The sequence below is a fragment of the Etheostoma cragini genome, chromosome 24, assembly GCF_013103735.1.
Source record: "Etheostoma cragini isolate CJK2018 chromosome 24, CSU_Ecrag_1.0, whole genome shotgun sequence".
Lineage (NCBI taxonomy): Eukaryota > Metazoa > Chordata > Actinopteri > Perciformes > Percidae > Etheostoma > Etheostoma cragini.
In genome coordinates this window covers 2,168,454-2,190,173 of record NC_048430.1, presented here as the reverse complement: position 1 = coordinate 2,190,173, position 21,720 = coordinate 2,168,454, and the positions used below count along the sequence as shown (strand labels likewise).

General features: G+C 40.3%; 1 protein-coding gene across 10 annotated transcripts in view; it reads right to left on the bottom strand.

The window, feature by feature from the left end:
* The window catches only part of dock9b (dedicator of cytokinesis 9b), a 49,424-nt gene that overhangs the window by 7,395 nt on the left and 20,309 nt on the right, over positions 1-21,720 (bottom strand). For 4 of the 10 annotated variants that reach the window (XM_034864364.1, XM_034864357.1, XM_034864358.1 and 1 more), the window contains exons 3-43: positions 20,800-20,889; positions 19,527-19,609; positions 18,135-18,204; positions 17,436-17,531; positions 16,644-16,778; positions 16,333-16,507; positions 15,942-15,997; positions 15,059-15,133; positions 14,761-14,901; positions 13,757-14,101; positions 13,571-13,653; positions 13,257-13,379; positions 13,088-13,167; positions 12,799-12,986; positions 12,168-12,233; positions 11,520-11,612; positions 11,085-11,196; positions 10,699-10,817; positions 9,752-9,838; positions 9,546-9,635; positions 9,301-9,416; positions 8,884-8,953; positions 8,658-8,783; positions 8,069-8,140; positions 7,816-7,962; positions 7,532-7,615; positions 7,299-7,410; positions 7,027-7,205; positions 6,632-6,739; positions 6,319-6,430; positions 5,861-5,991; positions 4,722-4,830; positions 4,568-4,634; positions 3,944-3,991; positions 3,294-3,430; positions 2,069-2,184; positions 1,839-1,976; positions 1,442-1,624; positions 1,189-1,302; positions 768-983; positions 604-661 (exon numbers count right to left, since the gene is read on the bottom strand). In XM_034864364.1, coding sequence (XP_034720255.1) covers positions 604-661; positions 768-983; positions 1,189-1,302; positions 1,442-1,624; positions 1,839-1,976; positions 2,069-2,184; positions 3,294-3,430; positions 3,944-3,991; positions 4,568-4,634; positions 4,722-4,830; positions 5,861-5,991; positions 6,319-6,430; positions 6,632-6,739; positions 7,027-7,205; positions 7,299-7,410; positions 7,532-7,615; positions 7,816-7,962; positions 8,069-8,140; positions 8,658-8,783; positions 8,884-8,953; positions 9,301-9,416; positions 9,546-9,635; positions 9,752-9,838; positions 10,699-10,817; positions 11,085-11,196; positions 11,520-11,612; positions 12,168-12,233; positions 12,799-12,986; positions 13,088-13,167; positions 13,257-13,379; positions 13,571-13,653; positions 13,757-14,101; positions 14,761-14,901; positions 15,059-15,133; positions 15,942-15,997; positions 16,333-16,507; positions 16,644-16,778; positions 17,436-17,531; positions 18,135-18,204; positions 19,527-19,609; positions 20,800-20,889 — 4,750 coding nt within the window. Of the gene's footprint in view, positions 1-603; positions 662-767; positions 984-1,188; positions 1,303-1,441; positions 1,625-1,838; positions 1,977-2,068; positions 2,185-3,293; positions 3,431-3,943; positions 3,992-4,567; positions 4,635-4,721; positions 4,837-5,860; positions 5,992-6,318; positions 6,431-6,631; positions 6,740-7,026; positions 7,206-7,298; positions 7,411-7,531; positions 7,616-7,815; positions 7,963-8,068; positions 8,141-8,657; positions 8,784-8,883; positions 8,954-9,300; positions 9,417-9,545; positions 9,636-9,751; positions 9,839-10,698; positions 10,818-11,084; positions 11,197-11,519; positions 11,613-12,167; positions 12,234-12,798; positions 12,987-13,087; positions 13,168-13,256; positions 13,380-13,570; positions 13,654-13,756; positions 14,102-14,760; positions 14,902-15,058; positions 15,134-15,941; positions 15,998-16,332; positions 16,508-16,643; positions 16,779-17,435; positions 17,532-18,134; positions 18,205-19,526; positions 19,610-20,799; positions 20,890-21,720 lie in introns of all 10 variants that reach the window. The other 6 variants (XM_034864360.1, XM_034864355.1, XM_034864359.1 and 3 more) reach the window with 3 other exon arrangements.

The window sequence follows — 21,720 nt, the reverse complement described above, 5'->3', positions numbered from 1 at the left end:
TTTCTTGCTTAAACTCTTAAAAATGAGAGGAACTTCAAGAGGAACTGCATTCTGAACACAGAATGCAGTTTGATGTGTGAAGAAAAGTGATGGGAACTTATCTGTGGAACGCAGTGTTTAACACACGGGAATAAAAAGGTTGACCCTTGGACGAGTGCTCAGGTGGAAGATGAAGGTGCATGTTTGTGTTTGTGTGTGTCTGTGTGTGAGAAACACACACACATCCATATTTAAAGAACCAAGTAGTGTGAAAAATAAACAAGCCAGAAAATATTTCAGTCACCCTTTAGCTGTCATGTAAATCAGATTTATTTATTTATTGTTGTGTATTCCTATTAAAACATGAGAACCAATCTGCATTAATTAGTGCAGACGTCCTTAGTTTTGATATGTGTAAGACATAAAGCCTTTTTATTACTGCACAACAATACACTTCTTTCTACTGTGGTAAACTTTACCAATGACTCATTATATGGCATCTGTAAACTGGGACTGTAAAAATGTTGGAATGGAGTTCCAATGTTCAGCGGTTATTATCTGTAAAGAAAAGCATACCATTACCAGGAGATGCACACTCCTAACGGTACTGTATTCTCAACTCACCTTTCCTCCACAAGTACTCGGCTACCAGGGCAGCAACGTGCACGTAACACATGGCGGCCTGGAGGTGAAGTGGACCAACAAAGTTACAGGTTAGCTCCCTGCAAATCTGTCAACTAACTGAAAATGTAATTTAAAAAAAAGGAAAAAATAGAAAAACATTTTGCCTCTGAAAGATTTCCGTTCTTGTTGTGGATGCGAGCCATGCTGTCCACCCAGGTCTTGCGGAGCTCGGGCGTGCTGGTGTAGGACTTGGCCAAGCTGTACTGGAGGTCCACCAACATTTCTGGGTCGTTCTCATGCTCCTTCATCTGTTCTGTGGCCATTAGCACTGTCCTGATGCGCTTTGTCAGGTCCTTTACATCGGACGGAAATGCCGTGTGCTACAATGGTACAATAGCAACATTAGTATATTAATCTTCATAATCTGGTGGTTTCAATTTATTCAATTATTTATTTCAGTTTTTATGTTCTTCTGTGTGTTGAGTTGATGCAATAAGAAAAAAAGGGTTATTAATGTTAACACAGTACGTTAATATCTTGATCAAGTGTGTCTCATCACACTGTGAGGCAGCGTCCACTCCTCACCTTGATGCTTTTGTCACTGTTGGCACAGTTGTTAATGATGGAGAGAGATTGCTGGAAACGGGTGCCCCCGATGCCAATGACATCAGCAATCAGCTGACTGACAGCAATTACCACCTTGGCAAATAGAGAGGAGGAACAAACAAAAAATTAATACTACACTTGCATTACATACAATAACTTTCATAATAGATCAAAATGACTGTGTGCAAAAAGTAAAATGACACATCTTCACTCTCAAATAAGACACACATACCTGCAAGTGTGTTCTTACAAAAGACTTTCGTCCGGTATAGTCAAAGTTGCTTTTCATGAGGAAGTAGAGAAGATGGGCAGCGTCACTGCGGATCGAGCTCAGCTTGGAGTTACAGCACTTGAGGATTTCATAGCATAGAGAGGCACACATGTCAGCCCGGCCATCAAAGAAGGTACAGGGGAACTGTAGGATACATGGGGAGAGACAGGATGGAGTGCATGACAAATGGAGTTTAGGTTTTTGGAAGGAGGATATTTAAAGATAAAATCAAAAACCAGATGACAAAACAAATGTTCCATTTCCCTAGATAACAATGCATGTAAATCAACTGCCTTCATAAAGTGTGATTTAATAGGATTGTTAAACAGAGGGTGAATCGAGAAAGGGAGATATCCACCTTGTAGATGAAGGTCCTGAGTGAGGTGAAGACCTGTTTGAGGGCGGCTTCAGACTGAGGGGTCTGCAGGAAGCACAGATGGACCTGGAAAACTTTCTTCATCAGGGGGTTGTGACCGAGATCTGCATTCAGCTGAGTCTGAGGACACAGCAGAATGTGAGATCCAACCCACCAGAATGGGATTAGGATGCTAAATGTCATGTCTTTGTCTCACTATTTAAAGACAATACCTTGAATCCCATGATGAAGATGCTGAGTGTGTCCAGCACAGTCAGGCATACCTCTGTAGACACATTGGCCTCTAGGAGGCACAAGCTGCTTACATCTGCTTCCGTATGAGAGTACACTGCACACAAAACATGTCATGGTCACTGTTAAGAGATATCGCTTTATTAGAGAAACAAATATTTGGCACATCATATGCTTGATTAAGCTGTTAATCATTACCAATGACTAAATTAATGTGTGTACTTATTATTTCTGATTGGTATGGAAGGAAATAAGCTTGGTCATTGCTATTGTAATCTAGCACTGCCAGACCCTCCTCCACAGCGCTGCCAAGGAGGGTCTGGCTAGTCCCCATAGCATTCTGGGATGCATTTCTTTAAACCAATCACAATCGTCTTGGGCGGAGCTAAACCCTGGACACAATGACAAAAGCATTGGGAAGGAACATGTTTTAGATGTGCAACAGTAAACTCCAATTGGAGAGATAGTGTAGCTAGCTGTCTGGATTTGTCCTGGAGAGATCTGAGGAGCAGGTAACCATAGTCCTCAGAAATCCACCAGAGATTAGAATGCTAACACAAAAAAAGAGGAAGGTAATGCATATCCGGCCGAAAGAGGGCCATCCAGTGAAATTTCCGGCGGCACCGGAGTATTCCCACAAGTAGAACGTTGTGTCTATAGACTAGTGTTGTTGCAACTCTGAACTGTCAATCGAGATCAGTAAAGGCATCACAATTTACTATAAGATAAACACAATTTTGATTAGAAGAAACAAACTATTAGTTCATTTCTTATAATCAATTTTGTTTGAGTAGCTAATGATTAGTAAATGACTCAGTTATTAAGAAATGAGTGGGAGCTCAGGATAGGCCTGATAATAAACCGTTAATTAGTACTCCCTTAATTAACTCCTAATGGAAGACTATATAGTACAAGCTGCTCAGGAGGGAAGGAAGCCTATTTTCTATAAGATCTATGGACTAAGTACCACTACTGTAAAAACGTGAGTTCTGCTGATTGTAGCAGTGTGTGTATGATGTCTGTGTACTTTGATTTGACTCATTTGACTGATTTGTCATAATTTGATTATGACTGAGAAGAAGTAGTATAATGTTTGCTGTGTCAATTCTGGAGGGAGAAAAAGTATTTTACACCAAAAAGTGCTTTATTCATTTTCATTCCCACTATTTTCTCCTATACAAATCAGAGCGGGACAGGAGGGCTTACTGTTGTTTAAGGTGTGAGCGTTCTCCAGAGTTCCCAGCTGCTGAAGGCGGGCATGCAAGATCCCCGCCCTGTTACGAGAAACAGGCAGAGTCAGAGACTTCCTGTCTGGAGCTACAGGCCCTGCCCCCTCTTGGCTCCTGTTGGCAGAAGACAAATACCATTACCAATTACCATTAACGTAGGTTGGGATGTCAGTTAAACTCACAAGTACAGCAAGTACAAATTAGATGAACACAAATCAAATGAGAAATATCTCAAGAAACAAGGAAACAGCAATAGAAAGCAGATAACACACCAGATAAATTAACTGCTAGAATTTAAAGGGGTATTAAAACTAAGAAAAAAATGGCAGCGTCATGCATTTAATTCAGCGAAGTGGAACAAAAATACACCAATGTCTTACCCATGCAGGAGGGGCCTGGGGCCGCGATATTAACCACAAAACAACTTGCCAGCAGTGTTACAGAGGAGAGAACAAACCAAAGAAAGGGGTTCAAAGATTCAGTAAGGACTGCTGTTTGTAAGTCTGTGCATGGGGGTGAGTCATATTATTGCATAGATGAACATAATTAGTGTCAGTTCAAGAATGAATTCAGAAATTCAGTGTGAAATGAGATATGTGACGTCACCTATTTCCTTGAACACCCTACCTGACGATGAATCTCTTCCCCATGTATCTAAACTGATGAAGGCAGACTCTGCAGGAAAAACAAGAAGAGAAGCTCTGTCAGAGAGAACATCTAACTTTTTAAGGAACAGCAAGTTCATATGATAGTCAGAAATGACTATGCATAATGTTCTATCAATGAACAAAGGTTAATAATTATGATTTATATCAGGCTGTACAGTATTCACTTTGCTTTGAATGAGGTGAATGACATGCACATTGTGAACTGCTCTGTAAGTTAGGGAGGCGCTGTATAAATATTACAGCAAAGACAGAATTCTTTTGATTAAGTATTAAACAGCATAGAAAGTGAAAAGAGGGAAATTGCTAGCCTGGTGTTCAGTATGTTTAGATTAATCCTTGTGTATTGACTGTTAATGTATTCGACAGATTTTGGGTAAAAAAAAAAGTTAAGATTATGAAAATGAATGCATATTTGATCTATTTCATAGAAAAGATTTAACTCAATGAAAGTGAAAGAAAACAAACTGATTTAATTGAATTTGACAAACACTTTTGTCTTACGAGCAACTTATTTAAAATTTGACCCATATCTCTCTCAACAGCACATGTACATTATAGAAAGGTTGTCTAGTCCTGTACTTACTCTATTAATGTAAAGAAGTCCATTAGTTCTGAAGGAGCTGCTTTGTTCCAGTATGAAAAAAGGGCTTCTGAGGTGATGAAATGGTAAGAAAAGGTTACTATGAAGCAGTGTATATGAATTTGTGCCAAAATCCAGTACAATGATTCAGACTTACCCTCTGACATGCTCTTGAGGATATGCAGAAAGCCCATTAACAGGTTTTTGATCTCGTCCCGGTCCAGTTTTTCACAGCGCAGCATACTGCTGCCCAGAGCCGAGGCACACTGGTTGTGATGCACAGAAAGGAAGTTGCGAGAGACAGAATTTAAAAAAAAGAGAAAAAGTTTTAGACTGAAGACATCAGAAATATAACTTTAAGAACCCAAACTTCAGAGATGAGAAATGTCAAATATTTTCCTTGGGCAGGGGGATGTACACAAGACAAGCACATTTGCTGCAGCAGCTCTGTGCTTTTAAAGAAACATGTTTTCAGTTACTTTACAGCATCTGAGGAAGTAATTGAAAAGGACTCAGGAGTCAGCTGTCAGCTCAACATCCACATGTGTAAAAGCACCCACACTCTTTTTTATGTGGAACACACAAAAGAGAAGGATGTTGGGAACTTTGGGAGGATTTTGGACATATTGTACAGCTATCTGAGTACTGAAGGTTATGGTCTTTAAACCGGAATTCACGGACACAAAGAAGTACCCAAAAGCATCAGATTATCTGGTTTTATTTAATCATTACAAATCCGAAATTTGCTGTACAATTGTAACCAAAAGTCTCTGGTGAGTAGGTCACAAAGGCCAAACAGAATACTTGTTTAGGTATGTTTTCCTCATGATTTCCATCCACCCTCTGGCCTGCAGCTTTTTTGTCATTATCACTGTCACTGTTGGGCAGCAGGTCAGGCAAGGGCACCGAGAGGAGGGAGAAGTCCATGGTGACCCGCTTGGTCGCACGGTTCACAGGTGGGACTATGTCCTCGGGGTCCAGGGGGAGAGGGGGCACGTTGACTGAGTGCCTCCTGGTAAATCTCTCCTTTTGGTGGGGTTGGAAAGTTACAAAGCAAGGAGCAGGGGTGTGGGAGCTCTGGAGGAGGGGATGGGAAGAGAGTGTCGATGTCCAAGAGTGAAGATAAACCAAATGTATGGGAGAGCTTTGCAAAACTATATACCATAACCCTTGGGTTTCGCTAACATTGGCACTACTTTCATTTGCTTTTATTACATTTGGTCTCACAGACCAGGGCCTTCAAATCAAATTTTGAAAATGAAGTAGTCATTCAGCCTATGATGAGTAATTACCTACCTTCTCCAAGGAGTTAGTCTTTTCACTGCTCTTGTCCAGCAGACTGTTTCCAGAGTCAGTGGAGACCAGAGAGCCTCTGGAGTCTGCATGTTGAACTGAGCTCATGTTGGGAGTGGAGCTGTGAGGCGAGGCTACAGAGATAGAGCACAAAGAAATACTTTTGCATTTCATAAGACGGGATAAATCTAAAAATAAATCTGCTACTAAATTAAAAATTGCAAAAGCAAATGTTTTGTTTGTGGTTCACATGGAAAATGAGGCCGGACAAAATAAAGGGATGTTAGCTTCATGATGCTGAAGTTTCAGCTTTCTATTTAGGATAAAACTAAGTAATAGCCCAGGTACAGTAGATCTTTGAGAGATCATTGTGCTGCTTTTGAAGATTTCCAAAAGAATTTCAACTGCATTAGCTCTGACTATGCGCTTATCAATGGTAACATAGTGAAATGAGGATTTACCCGTTCCAGAGATGACTCCAAATACATCTTTGTGTAGAGCATTTTCTATGCAGTTCCCAGATTTCTGAGGGGTCACCATGGAGTTGGGTACCAGAGAATCCTCCCTGGCATTCTGGGACAGAAAACAACAAAGTGAGGTGGTTTAGCCACTGCAATCACAGTAAAATCATGTTTTGGCTTAAGAGAAAACAGTAATATAGCCTTGATTCCTCTTAAGCTAACATGACCCCGGTAATTATTGTGTGAGAGGGCAAGTCTTGCTGGGATAAAACAAAGCTGCTTTTCCTTTCCTACCACTATGTGTCAGGCTTACATTTTGGTTGCTGAGAGGGACAGACTCTTTAATGTCAAGTCTGTGGACGTTCTCCTGGAGCAGACCAAACAGAGGAAGGTAGAGGGTGGCAAGTCTGGCTTGCTGGCTCTGAAATGACACACTAGGTGGTCACGAGTCATGTAGCCACAAATCTGAGACACAAAAACTTTGCCAAATTAGTTTCAATAAGTTTTGGGGTTGTGGTACAAGAATGTCCAAGGCTCTTTGTCATGAGCATAACATAAGTAAATAGGAACCACACACAAAACGCACAAGTAAAAGCAAAATCTGAATCTAAGACCAAAGACAAAATAGTGCAATGATGAACCTATGTTGTAACAACTGCAGGGGGTGTTCAAAGTATAGTAAAAAAGGTCCAAAGCTATCAAACTCACTTTCGCAGCATAGCGGTCATCAAACGTGTGTTTGATCATTAGCCCCTTGAGCACCTGGATTCCGATCTGACGGATCTCTCGAAACTCCTGAAGAGCAGCACCGACTTCCCTCAGCAGCAGCCCCACCAGGAAGTGGTTTCGACAGAAGTCATCAGTCAGAGAATAGTCCAGCTGAAGATCTGCAGCAGACATCCATCAACAGAAATAATATATCAAATTAAAGATACAAATATGAATTGCACTCCACCTAGATGAAAGTGACGTTAATCTACCTTGGAACCTTTGAATTCGCCCTTTTCCAAAGGGCATCGGCAGATTAAGAGGGACATAGTGCTCATGGTTGCAAACAACTCGCAGGAACTCAAACTTGAATTCATACAAAGTCTGGAAAGAATAAAAGAGAAAATATGTTTTAGGGAAGCTTGTATGGCTTCAATTTACCTTTAACCATATATTTAATGACTTAAAAAGAAACATTAAAAATGGTGGCAGGAGTGTGTTTAACCTTTGGGTCTCCAGGCATAAAACAGTTCATGTAGTTGTTGATCAGCTTGAATATGAAGCCTCGGTCCATGAAGGTGAAGCAGCGCTGAGTGAAAAGGTGAGCATTACAACATTATAAATCAGATGTTGTGATTTCTTTAGATTTAACTAAATCATTGTTTTAAATAATGTTAATCAAACAGTCCTTGGCAATTACAACTTTCATATTTATCCAAAACCAAAGGGAAATTTTACATATTCATCTACATATCAAAAGGGCAATGAGGGCATTGGGAGAGTGCCAACCTTGATGAAAACTGCCAGGCTGTGATTGGCATTGCGAGCCGCATCCAAGTTGTCCTTGTATTTCTGGGTGATGTGTGGCATCAACATATTCACCAGGGTCTCTACTGCATGGTAGAAAGACGCTGAAAAACGCTGGTTCCTGGAGAGCTGGTCAACGGGAAAAAAAGAAAACAGGGAGAGGATTAGGCTCATTTTAACCTCATGGAATAAAATGAGGTTGAAAAAAAATGGAGAAGATTAAAACAAGTCCTACCTTGACTTTCCCACTCTCTATGAGATAATGAGCCATTGATTTCACCAGAGCTTCAAAGAAGTACCACGAGTACTGCAGCCGAAACACAGAGTCAATGCAAGGAAAACTACCACCCTAAAGTAGTTAACATCTATTGAAAAATGTATTTGATAGATATTGACTTGGGACATTGTTTGTCTGTGCTTCCACCCAATAGAATCCCAAATCTATAACTGCCCAAGAAACCGTCTGGTCTTAATCTGCATAGCTAATTTTACTCATGGTGAATATGCAGGCCACAAGAAGCAATTAGGTTGTTGTTTTTTGTTGACTCACTTTTACTTACAACATGGTAACCGGCAACATAGGATTCCGCCGGTGTGGCACCGGACTAAAACAATGCATGCACCAAGAAAAAGGCGTTGGCCCACCTATCTACAGCTGGGGGAGACTGTGATGAGCCCTATTTCAACAAAAGGTGGTGTGTTCCTTTAAGGTATTATTTATAGTCTATACCAATGATTTCCTGAGGGTGTCAAGTGATCTGCCTTATTGAATGCTTAACATAAAAACCTTAAAACCTTTAGCGAGGTGAGGTCCTAGTTATTACCTTCAGGAGCTTGTTGCTAGTCAGGAAGTCAGTGGATGGCTTGAGAATGGCTGTCATAGCTTTAGCCAGCTCCTCATGAACCGTTTTTACATTGGTGGAGGAATAAGGCTCTGGCTGAAACACAAACTGAGAGTGGACGTGGGGAAAAAAATCAGATTGTATCAATTTGTTTTCTACAGAAACACACAAATATTTTCTGCATTAATATAGTGAGAAAAGACTGTACCTTGATATAAGATCTCAAGTAATGTTCAAGCCCTTCTTCATGGCACTGTGCTACAACATGAACCATCACCCTAAAGAATAAACAGATAATAACGAACTATAAAACAAGAAAGAAGGAGTAAATGCTGGCTCGAAGGAGCAATCTAAGATAGGAATTTAATGTATTCATTCCCAGACACAAACGCTCAATTTGTACACTGCCTAAAGAGCTTCAAAGACTAGTCACACACACAACTGAGTTAAAAGACATACATAGGGTGTGCTAGCCATTGGTGAGTGTCTAATAAGAAAAGGGATTCAGACTGTTACAGAAAAACGGGGGGATGCACTTTAGAATGAGAACCATGAAAGTGCGGTTATAATTTTCTAAGCACCAATTTAAAAGACAACAAAAATATGGCTGTAACACATAGCTTGCCTGGTCACGTTGACAGCCACATCCTCATGTGTGGCTCTGGTTAGGACGCAGAACAGCTGGTTGAGGATAGTGGGCAGAAAGTTGACCATCACATGACCCTCCATTGCATGGAGACTCTAAGGGAGGGGGGGGAAGTAAGAATGAATTATAGATGCAAGATTACAAGATTGTATTTGATGAGACATGAACAAAAGGGTGTGTTCCGGTGTTTTCCTTGAGGCATTAGAAATAAAAGTTAAGAATACCTTCAGGTATTTCACCAGCTCTCCCTCTGAAGCTTGTTCTGACATCTCCATGATTTGACAGTGGTGGAAGAAGTTATGCAAGTGCTGATCCTAAAAGATCACATTTGACTTGAAGACATTTTATTGGCATTTTACACTAAATTGAGATTATGTTTGTATCCAAGGACAATGAGCAAGTGGTGTTAATGTATATAATGTGTAAATACCTGAGTGTAAACTGTGGAGACAAGATGAGTTGAGACTTTGAACAGGGGTTTTCCTCCGTCCACCCATTTGATCTCAGAGCCAGAGTTCTATAATGACAAGTGGGCAACAATTACTACATTGGATATTGAATAAAAATGGCACAGTGTAGATTTATAGATGCATGTCTATAATGCAATGCATAGCATTATTGACAAATCAGTTAAATTTTTTGTAAAATGGACAAACTATTTTGCCATATGGCTACAGTGTTCTACAAGACAAATTAGGCTTTTTAAAACTAGAATTCTTATGAATGATTGGCCGGTTTGTGTGTTTATTTGTTTAACAGATGTCCTACCAAACAACTGAGTTTATAGGCTCAATCATTTTGAGAAAAATGCTTACAAAAGTAGTTTCATTTTTAATTAGCACTAAGCATTGTGCACAATGAGACACTTGTGTACATATTAATTCAATCTACACTAAACCCATTAGCCCTGTATCAAAGAAACAACACACAGTGGGTCTTAATGGAGTGATATATTACATTTTAATGCAGATCAGATTTCCAGGAATTTCATATAAAAGCCTGTTAGACCTCTGCAAGGTACCAATCCAATCACAGCCACTAGGATCTTTAACCATAAACCACAAACTGCATTGGATCCTAATGTCAGAAAATCCCATCTTTAAAACCATTATGGAAAATAGTTTGAGGACAATACAGGGAAACAGGGAAATACTTTGACTTTGGGTCTAAAGCACATACATCCTTTCTTAAACAGAATACTGGAACAATCAATTACTTGCTATAAACAAGATGATACCTAGACAGACCTTCACAGCCCTCTCATGACTTTTAGTGCATGCTAGGGCTGCACGATACGAGGAAAATATCTAAAAGTGAATAATTGTGCAGTCCTAGTGCATGCCAATTCCACACATCAGATGTTAACCTTTTTTTTACCTTGCTGACACTATCCTGGGAGCTGAGGTACCCGGCAGGCAGGTTGGCAGCTACAGGCAGCAGCTGTTCATTCATGATGACTCTGCCATCCCTTAGCAGAGGCAGCCATGCTGAACCCACTGTGTGCAAAGCAGGTATATTTGTGAAGTAGTAGTAATACTGGGAAGGCTGCAGCATGACGATCACAATTCCAAAAACCTCCACCTACTGGGGAGACTCATAAAAACTATCAACACGCTGTGTAAAGTATGCCAGTATCAAACTGCTTTGTCCTACATTATGCACGCCAGATATTTACATTAACTCAATGCATTGTTTTTCTTAAAAATACCTGCTGGTGTTTTTATTCAGATGGGGGGGAGACATGACTGAAAGCTGCAGCTTACCTGGAGTCTCCACCAGCTCTTTCTTCTTGCTGTTGCTGTCACAGCTAACGTGATAGAATGTGAAGAGAAGATGATGCTTCTCATTCAGCTGAGTAGGCAGCTCTATCTTTATCTGAAGGAGAGAAAAACAGATTCCTGGGGTTGGTTCCTAATACAGAGGTGGTTTTGTTCAGGAAAATCAAAGTGAAAATTGCCAGCGGAGTATTTCCAGTGAGAATTTAATGTTGACTTGAAATGTGCTGAAACTTAATGAGGTGGTGAGAGGTACACATACTTTCAGAACACACTGCTTTCAAAAAATACATAACTTTTTAACTTTGAGCACATGTCATAGAGCATATGTGACTCTCTCCATTGATGGTTTTTAGCCATTATAAGGATACTACAGAATGCATTATATAATAAAATTGATGAGTAACATGAGCACAGAGATACCTCATCATAGAACTCTGGGTTCTGCTGATGGTGCAAGACGGCTGCATATGCCTGCATAGTGAATAGAGGACCTCCCGGATGACCATAGATGCACTGATTTAGAAGGGAAAGTTAGAAGGTAATCAAACATGACAGAGAAAGATCAGTCATTACGCACTCTCATCTCAAACCTAGTCATCACAATATGGTGTAATGGATAAAGTGCTATTTTGGTTTGGCAACCAAGTCCAACGTCAAGACCACAAGTCAAGAATGAGTCTAACGTCAAGACAAAACTCAAGACCAACAAGTCCAAAGTCAAGTCCCAAGTCAAGAAAAACAAGTCTAAAGTCAAGACCAACAAGAATAAAGCTAAGTCCAGACCAACGAGTCCCAAGTCAAGACCACCAACTTCAAAGTCAAGTCCTTTTTCATAACTAAAGTTGAGACCCAAATAAAGACAAACAAGTCCTAAGTCAAGACCAATAAGGCTTATGCAAGTCTTTTGTCAAATCAAAAGTCGAATAGGACTTCATGCCACATGATTCGAGTCCACACATCTGTTGGTTTGGATTTTTCAATTTTAGATACTGCGGGGGCAGTATGCAAGGATCTGAAATGGCAACTGTTCAGCATTTTCCTGATGTACAGTATGTGATGTAAACACACCTTCACCGGCCGGTCTTCATCCTCATCAGAATCCTTGAATTCAATGCAAACTGCAATATTCCTTGCCTAGAGAGGGGAGACAAAAGTATAAAACAAAACAGTTCCAAGAGATCCCTGTTGGCCTACAACCAATTCTTGCCAGACACTTTCTGTATTGTGCCTCTCTTTATAAAGAGGGGGGAAATATTTTAGTCAAAGGATTGCCAGCTCTTATTTAAAATAAAAGGGGACAGAGAGATGGATGGAAGAAAGAAGGCAGGTTGTTTTCTGACACTGAGCTGTCAGTAAAAATACCAACCCTATATTAATCAGAAGCTTCTGCTCTGTAAGGATAATTCTACCCAGCTCTGCTGCTGCGTTGAAAGCCTGAGGCAGTTGCCAGTTTTGTAGGTTAAACAGAAGCACAATATGATAATAAGAGAATGCTAGCCAAGCAAAAGCATTACTTTCCAAACAGATAAGTTGTATGTTTTTTTATGATTTAATGTGGCATGCAAAGTCAAAAATATGGATTCTGCAAATCATCTAACCAGCAACAGAACAGCTCAGAATTAAAAAGGTAAGTCCCATATTTCCTCTTGTTCAAAACAGTTTTTACATTAAGTCCAATGTATTCCTATACTGCGTTTACCTTAGCAAAGCATTTCTGTCCATCATATTTGAGGTGTTTTGGGTAGACATAGAGGTGGTTTTTATAGATGGTGAATGGTTGGGAGCATTTAGCGATGCAAGGTACGAACTCCTCCACCTCCAGAAGAGCAGCTTCAGGCCCATTGCCTTCAAAGTTCCTCACAGGGATGTAGGAGGAAGTGACACAATCTACAGGCAGGAAAAAAGAGGAGTCACTGGCTTCAAGGATAATGTCTGATGACTATAAAAAGACATTTTTAAGTGATTTAGAAAAAATGGGGAGGCTTTACTGGTTACATCCGGGGCCACGCTGTCAATAGTTACATCTAAGTTCCCTAAGAGCACAGGGAGTTTGGCCATTTTCTCTGGTCTGTTGGGAAAACAGACAGATACAGCCATTCCAAAAATGTATCAAAACCAGTTACAGTGATATATTTAAGAGAGTGGGGAAAAGCATACTTTCTGAAGTCAGTCAGCAGTTTGAACATGTCCTCATCTGACAGCTTGCTGCTGTCCTGTCTGTAAAGAGCAGAGAAGCGAGAGTTTTTGTCCAAACTTCCTGATGCATCTCTGAATACAGGCCTGCAGAAACAGAAAAGAAAAAGAAAAAGAGAAAAAATCACTGAATCTACTGGAGAAAGAGTACATTTCAGTTCTACACTAGTGGTTTAAAGATTTGACAGTTTCCACAGTTTTCTTTTTGCAGCATCCTAAATCTGAATTACTATGTTATATTATGGCACAAGAGAATGGGGGGGGCCTTTCCTTCATACCTTGCAGCCCAGGCAAAGGGCATCCTGTACTGTCCCAGTCTGCTGCAGGCTGTCTTAGCATTCTTCAACACCTTTTGTGCCATCTACAGGTAGGCAAGAGAACAGAGATTTTATATTTAATTATTTGAGATGACTTGAGCACACTAAATACAGCCGCGTCCTTGTTATCTCTGCTAATCTCTGTACCTTGGCGGAGTCAGAACTCTTCATGTAGGGTTCAGTGCAGTGGGTGATCCCTCCCTGCAGGACCTTTTCAATCCTGGCCACCAGAAAGATCTCTGGATGGGGGCACGTGACAGAGAACACTCCCTGTCTGGGGTACTGGAGAGCACCCACTGGGAGCCCACTGCCCCGCCTGGGGCCAGCCAAGGGATCATCACAACTACCATTGATGTGCAAGTCTTGTCTGCTACTAGAGCCTGATGTCATTTTTCGGACCAAAGGGTGGTTGAGATCCACATGGAAGTCGGCCGAGATCTTTCTACCGTTCTGGACGTCGAAGAGGGACAAAACCACATAGAAAGGCTCCACCTTTGATGAAAAAGATGAAGGGAAATGTTTGTGTGATGAAAAACAAAAGTTTAAAAAAATAAAGTAACCTAATGCACTTCTCATTTTCCATTAAGTCAAAATGCGGCATTGATGTAATTCATCTTTCCATTCACTCTTTCCACCTTGCATTTCCATTACTCAAACTTGTACGTGTGTGTGTGTGTGTGTGTGTGTGTGTGTGTGTGTGTGTGTGTGTCCTAAGTAGCAGAGCTAATAGCTGTGGTTTCCCAGCTGAGTGCCAAGTGTAAAAGGAGTCTTCCTTCTACAGAGATCGAGACCTTGGAGAGTGATAGCAGGAAACCGGCGTCGTCCTGGTTCTAATTCATGGTGGTAGGCCCAGACTGGTTGCCATGGTAGTGGCCATTCCTCGTGCCGACACCACCAGTTTTGATGGGGACCAGCCAAGTGGGCCATATGAAGTGTCTGTAATCTCAACTGATTTTAACCTTGCCCTTGTTTGATAAAATAAAAATGTCCTAAAATTACACTGAAAGTACGTTTTTGTACTTGCAAACACATGTGCAAGTGTGATGTCTATGTCAACTTTGATTTAAAAAAAAAAAAAGCAGAGGAGTTTGGGTTGTAATTGACACCTTCAACTACATCTGACAGCTTTTATTTTTGAAATTGAAACATACATTAGTTGTTGGCCCCTCTTCATTCTCTGCAACACAGCCCTGCAGGTTGAAAGACAGGTCATGACAGCTGACCAAGACTCTCTTCCCAAACTTTTCTTCAAACTGCCGCACGTCTGGCTCAATGCCAGAAAAGTCCAGTTTCTGTGGAATAAGTAGATATTAGAAGGCTTAAATTGCCCCAGCCAAACATGTTGGTTGAAATTGATAAATTGGCTGTGGTGCTAGTTAGAATTTAAACAATACTTTAAACAATGCACAAAATGCGCAGGGCTTTGTAGTCAGGTATTATCTTCATCACCTGTGTGTCAGGGTCCAGAGTGAACAGTTTCAGGCGAGCTTCACTCCTCATTTTAGAATCAATATCTCTGGCAGTCTGTTAAAGCATAAAAATGTATTTAACGTCAATAACAGCTTGTTATTAAAAAGAAAGTGGAATGAAATCTATCATGCTGTCCGTATCAGTGGCCTGGTTTGGATAAACAGTATCAAACTGATTGGAGAAATGAACAATGTAATTGGGAAATCCAAGGACAGTGTATTCAGTGCAATGTAAATTCATGTTGCCTTTGCAAAGTACAAGTCTGCACGTATTTCTTTATCAGAACACCAGCTGGAAACCATGTTGAGAGCTGTGAGAGTCAACAAATACATTTGAAAATCAAAACAATGAGCAGAAAGGTGCTAAACCACCCAGTAGAGCTAAGAGGAATTTGGTAATAATTATCTGTAGGTTTGTCACTTCAAGCAAACTCTTCTACAGGACACTTGAGTCATTTGATCCATTTTTGGTAAATAAAAAAAACCATTGATTAGAGCAGCTTTAGCGCTACTGTATATGTTGACTTGGTAATTACAGCAAATCAGACTATGCCTTTAAAAGTTTGTTTTCAGACTGCCACGTTCTGCTCCTGTTTAGCACCAGTGTTGGCATCTGGCCTCTGCATATGGAGGCCATACACACTTTACCAGATGTTTGCTTGGTTAGCACCAACAGGAAACCTGGTTGCAGTAAATACAGCTGTTTAGCAATTCCACTCAAAGCAAAGCTGTTACAGCTGAACCTACAACTCCTTCCAAGTGAGGATCATTGTGGCACCTTCAGACATTTGTAGCACGGCATGGTTAAACAGAGGTGGTGAGCATTGTTTTAACATGTGATTTGATAGAAAAAAATGGGCTACCTGAAAGCTGTCTTGAAAACTTCCGGAGGAGAGGTCTGTTTTTCCATGCTCCTCATCTGTTGGAAAGATCAACGTTAATGCTGTTAGCTGATGCAATTATATAAAATCATAATGATGTGTTGTTCTCTGGCGCTCTATGAGGGGGGAAATATTACATAAAAATATTGGTAAAGTTGTTTTTCACAAGGAAACATCCTGCAGATTATTGTTCTGTATTCATTATTCCATCGGCTACAGGCAAACTAAAGAAGCCAAGTGCAGAAAGCATCAAAAACTAGAGACAAATGCAGACACGAACCCTGTAAAGCAGGCAAATAAGCATATGCAGTAATAATTAAGATGATAAAGCAGAAGATGTCAAAGCAATAAAATAAAGAGCACAAAAACACACCGTCATGCAGGTCTCCATTCCTCTTCTCCTGCATGGCCTGTTCAAAGCTGCTGTGGAGAATCTTATTGAGGGTGCCGACCCACTCCTCCATCTCTGCTTCGCTTTCTGCAGCCAGCAGGAACGTGCTCTTATCCTGCATCTTCAGCTCAAAGGCAAACCGACGCACTTTGCTGTTCTGAAAGAACATAAATGCTAATTAATTTCATACAGTCCATTTTATTACATATTTATTAAGAGAATGCACAACTTTTTTCTAAATTCATATTTTGGGGGCTGCGGTTTTAAAAGCCCCAGTGCATACGATTGTTTACCTGAACAACTCCCATGCACGAGTCAAGGAAGATGGTTCCTTTGGGTTCTTTGGAGGTGTTCTCGTCCTTGTAGAAGTTGAGGTTGTAGGATCCATCTCCCAGCTGGGCCAGATGGAAGTACCTCCTCTTGAAGGACTAGAGGATGAAAATAGAGAACGTTAATATCCCAAATGGCCTCTTTTTCTTTAAAAGAGTAGATAGGGCATGGGAAAGCCCAAGGGTAAAATTAAAAGTAGACAAGCAATGGGCTACCGCAAGCAATGGCTAATTTTATTTCCATATGTGCATAGAGAAAAAGACAAATTGACAGGAGAAAGTCCAAGGTTTGTATTTACCCAACATTGAAAGTTATGAAGAGAAAACACTTTCACAAAAATTGTCAACACACTTGCTAGAACCTAAAAAATTGTATCCAGAACAACTAATCCAATATGATCAAAAGGGAACAACTGATAGATCTTAGTTTTCTGAATGCCAAACGACTGATTTAGAAAAAAGGAATACATTCTCCTTGGTGTAAACATTGCAGAGCTCTGTGAGCTCTCAAGGCAATAATTCTGTCAAGTTAATGCATTTATCGTATTTCATCTTTTACACTCTTCCAGAGCTACAGAAAACAATATACAACTGTTTTAAAAAGCTTAGTAGTACTCCTCCTTTAACCACATTGCCTAAAAAGTGTGTATTTACTGTACATCAATATCAACAATGCTACAGTAACTACTAACAATATTAGAAGGGGCTGTGAAAGGCTGTGCTGCCTTTAGTGGTTAAAGCTGTTACCATACCCACCCGCATAGTAACACTGATCGCACTGTTCATGTTGCCTTTGTGCAGCCAGCCATGTTTAGACACTCCTCCCTTCTGAGATCCGAGGGAGGCTGTGTCCTGCAAGAGGAGGTGCAAAGAACACACATCAATTCATTTTGATTTTATTTATATAGCGCTAAATCACAACAACAGTTATCTCATTGCGCTTTCCATAAAGAGCAGGTCTAGACCATACTCTGTGATGTTATTTACAGAAACCCAACAGTTCCCACCAAGAGCAAGCACTAGGCCACAGAGGCAAGGAGAAACTTCCTTTCAGAGGCAGACAACCTCAGCTGAGAAGGTGTGTCCATTAAAGGTCACTGTTGTTCCATTAAATCAATAATTATTGGGAGGAGATTTGACCTTAAAATGCCATTAATGTCACGAAGATGTCCGCTATTCTGGGAAATGGCGAGGGCCTCAAACATTAAACAAAAGAATCCAAAGGTTGCCTTGTAATAAAGGAGTGAAATAAAATAAATGAATACAATTTTGTAGAATCAATTTAATAGTTCGTGCTCTATAGCATTCCCCTGTAATCAAGTTTCTGTTTAAACAGGGTATGTTGAGGCCTAGAGAAAGGATGAATTTATTTCAGAAGTGAATTGTGAGAAGACTATGAGACATAAGTGTTCCCTAAACAAACAGGAGAAAAAAGTTTAAGATTGGTGGACTCACCTCATCTTTTTCTACATCTTCATCCACCTCAAACAGGTGAGCTGCCAGTTTTTCAGGTCTCAATACCTTACTGAAAGAACAAGGAAAATACAACTTAGATCTTGCTCACTTAGTTCCACTTCAGTTTACTTAAAAGAACTTATCACCCAAGGACTTACATGCACTGCACCCTAACAGGTTAAATATAAACATCAAACAAACAACTACGGGAATGCACACACACGCAGAATAAATAAATAGATTATTAGATAAAGACATGGATGCAAACTGCTCCTTTTAGTTAGGTTGGGATAAATGCAGACTTACGTGTAAGTGTCAAAGTAAGGAAATATTATATTAATGTTATATTATAGTTCATTTTGGGAAACAATCATGTGGGTTTGGGGGAAAGGCTTCTAGCTTTACAGGATGTAGCCCAAATACTGCAGCTGCTTCTCTAAGCGCAGCTCAAACCCCAAGCGGACAGTTTGCCCTTTGACCTTTACAAGACCCAGCTTGCTCGGGGGAACTACTAGCATAAAAGGTTTTGTCAAGGCCAGGGCTTGTCTAGGTTTACAATGTTTTAAACGTGACACACGTGAAACATCTGTAAAGCACATTCCTGTCCTTTAAGGAAGTGGCTCAACCAAGGACACAAACTGTAAGGATTGTGGGACTTCCCTTAAGTTCTATTGATATCAATCAACAGCAGTCCCAGAATAGCTATGCTTATCATCGGTAGAAAAACATAGGAAGCCTTCTATTGTTGTGGAAGAGCTTGTAGCTTCCGTTACACAGATTTCCGTCTTTCTAGAGTTCTGGTTAACACATTCACTGGGCTGTAAACAAAGGGCAGTGTCACTGAACAAAATAACATTTACAATATCCCTTGGAGGGTGTTTTTGCAGCATTGTGTGCTATGCAATGGACAAAACAGACTAGTATCTGAACAGTACACGGATATAAAGCTATAGAGCTTAGCAAATTAACACATTAAAATCATCTGTTTGTCAAATTGACACAATCATCTAAGTGTTAAATTTAATTTGGAGGGGTTTAAAAGCAGAGTAAGTAAAGGTGTATATCTGTTTTATTTACTGAATTTAAAAAAGTACTTTCCTAAGCTTTTCTATAAACCATCCATGACTGCCTCCCCTAAAGTGAATGAGATAGTCCAAAAACGGGGCTAGTATGGGTCAAGAATTAAAAAACAATACGTCTCACATTTCCCATGATGCATTTCAGTAACGTATCAAATTCCTTACCTCCAATTTGTTACAGGCCCTTTTAAAAATGGTCTACACCTCACAGCACCTGTTAGCATAGCTGACGCACGCACGCGCAAACACACACACACACACACACACACACACACACACACACACACACACACACACACACGCACACACTCACTTTGGGAGCTGGTGGAAGTCTCCTGAATACTCCTCATACTTGTAATTGACCACATGCCAGTCAGACTTGTAGGTTTTGATACACTGCAGAGACAGAAAGTGAAGAGGGGGTGAGGGGTCATTTCAACAAGAACAAATTAAGATGAGTCCTTCCATACATGGTCCAGACACGGACGGACTCTGGTTACTAACACAACCTTGGATTTCTATCCAAAAACATTTTAGTAAAAATTATCTTGGAATGTTGCTTTTAAGGCAGATTTTAAGACTTGAAGGAGCTTTAGCAGATGCAACTATGGTAAAACCACTAAAATGCATCACATCCAAATGAAGCTCAGTGCCCATAGGGGTTGTAAATATTACTAGGCTAGCAGGCAGATGGAAGATGACAGACATGTGCGCTCCGGACTGGATTAAAATCACTGACCAACGCAGGTAATATTAAAAATACCTCATCTCCGCCACAGAAATCAATCCCATCCAGATGGGTCTTTTCTGTATAATTATTCATTTCAAATCAATGCAGGTGTCAATCTATTGATTGTTTTGGTCATCGTCTGTTCAAGCTAATGAAGTTCCCTGGAAGTTTGCTAGTCAAAATGAGAGAGGCCACCTTAATATTTGACAACAAAAACAAAAACAAGCACCAGTGTTATCATTTGGTTTGAGATATTCCTATTCTGTGAATTCCTAAAATACACGTTGACACGAGGCAAGGAGTCACCAAAAAGTAGACAAATAAATTCAGAGAACAGCCCATCTGTATAAGGTCTTTGAGTTACTCCAGATGTAGTTATGTAATTTCTGGATGCATCCATGGGGGACTATCCCTTATCAGGCTCTATCAGGCCGCACCCCAAATCTCCCAGCACACAGCTCTTCTGAAACAGCATGACGAGAACTGAACTGTGGACCCTATCAGGAAACGTAAGGGCGGAGAACAAAAATGGAAGTTCATTTAAAGGCTAACAGCAACATTTGTAATTTGCACGGTATCAGTTTTCCCTCGTCTGTAAATCACAGGAGCGGTCAACAAACACTTTTCTTTTACACTAGCATCCTTTCTGATGGGTCTTTAGGGTGCTGGAGCCAGCTGAATTATCTAGACAGGTGGAAGCACCTCTGTTTGGGAGAAATGAGAGAAAACATGGCTGTGCTTCAAACAAAAAGATTGCAAAGGCTTCGGTGAGGGCAGAGAGGTTGAGGCTTTGGCCAAGACCAAGGAATAAAGAATGAACAAAGAAGGCTTATGTCCAGGTTTGTATTAGTTTTACCTCTTGGACAAACAGCGACTGAGCTTCTTTCTCTGCGGTCTCTGGCACGGTGGAGAACAGAGTCCTGCCCTGGCGCCTCAGGCAGGAGATCTGAGGAGAGAAAGGGAAAGCAGGCATGAAAACATACTGATAGAAGAGACTGGCACAGCAGACCCATCCTGCTGGTATTTTTATACAACAGAGCATACATGGTCAACCCTTTCCTGCTTCATTTTACAACTACTCACACATTTCCAACATAAATTTTGGCGGTGGAAATAAAGAATCGTGTCATGATTTGTTTTGCAGCCATTTTTTAAATTGATTATTTCCTCTAGATTATGTCCCTCTGTATTTATTTACTTTTACTAAGTTACTTATTTTATATACTGTTTTACAAATGATTCACCCTATTATTTATCGTTTATAGGGTGCCACCAAGAGCGACATATCAGTTTCCAGCAAAACAGAGTGAAAGCAGAAAATGCAGAGTAACTAAAAAGGCATGCATTTCTTTACAAATGAAATTCTTTGTGGGAAAAAAATTGTTTTTAAAAATGTCTAATGATATATTGTCTCTGGAAGCGTATTATTCAACTTTTGTTTAATGCCATGTATACACGTAAGGTTAAAGAATTGAATCAGGACAAAGGCTCAGCCCTAATACATTCACACACTTTCTGAGTGTATGTCTCTGGTTGCACATTTCTCTCTCACGCACAGTCCAGTTGCTCATAACGCAGTTCAACTAAACAATATCTCACAACGCAACTTCCTTTTGTCCGTGATGTGTGAATGTCTTCTTCTTTTTATTCTTCTTAAGGGTTTTACAGCAGTTGGCATCCCATCTGTTGCATTACTGCCTCTTACTGGTATTAACTACTGTAATTAAATTACTGGTCCGTTATTATTTCATCCCATTGCAACTTCTTTAATCAACCA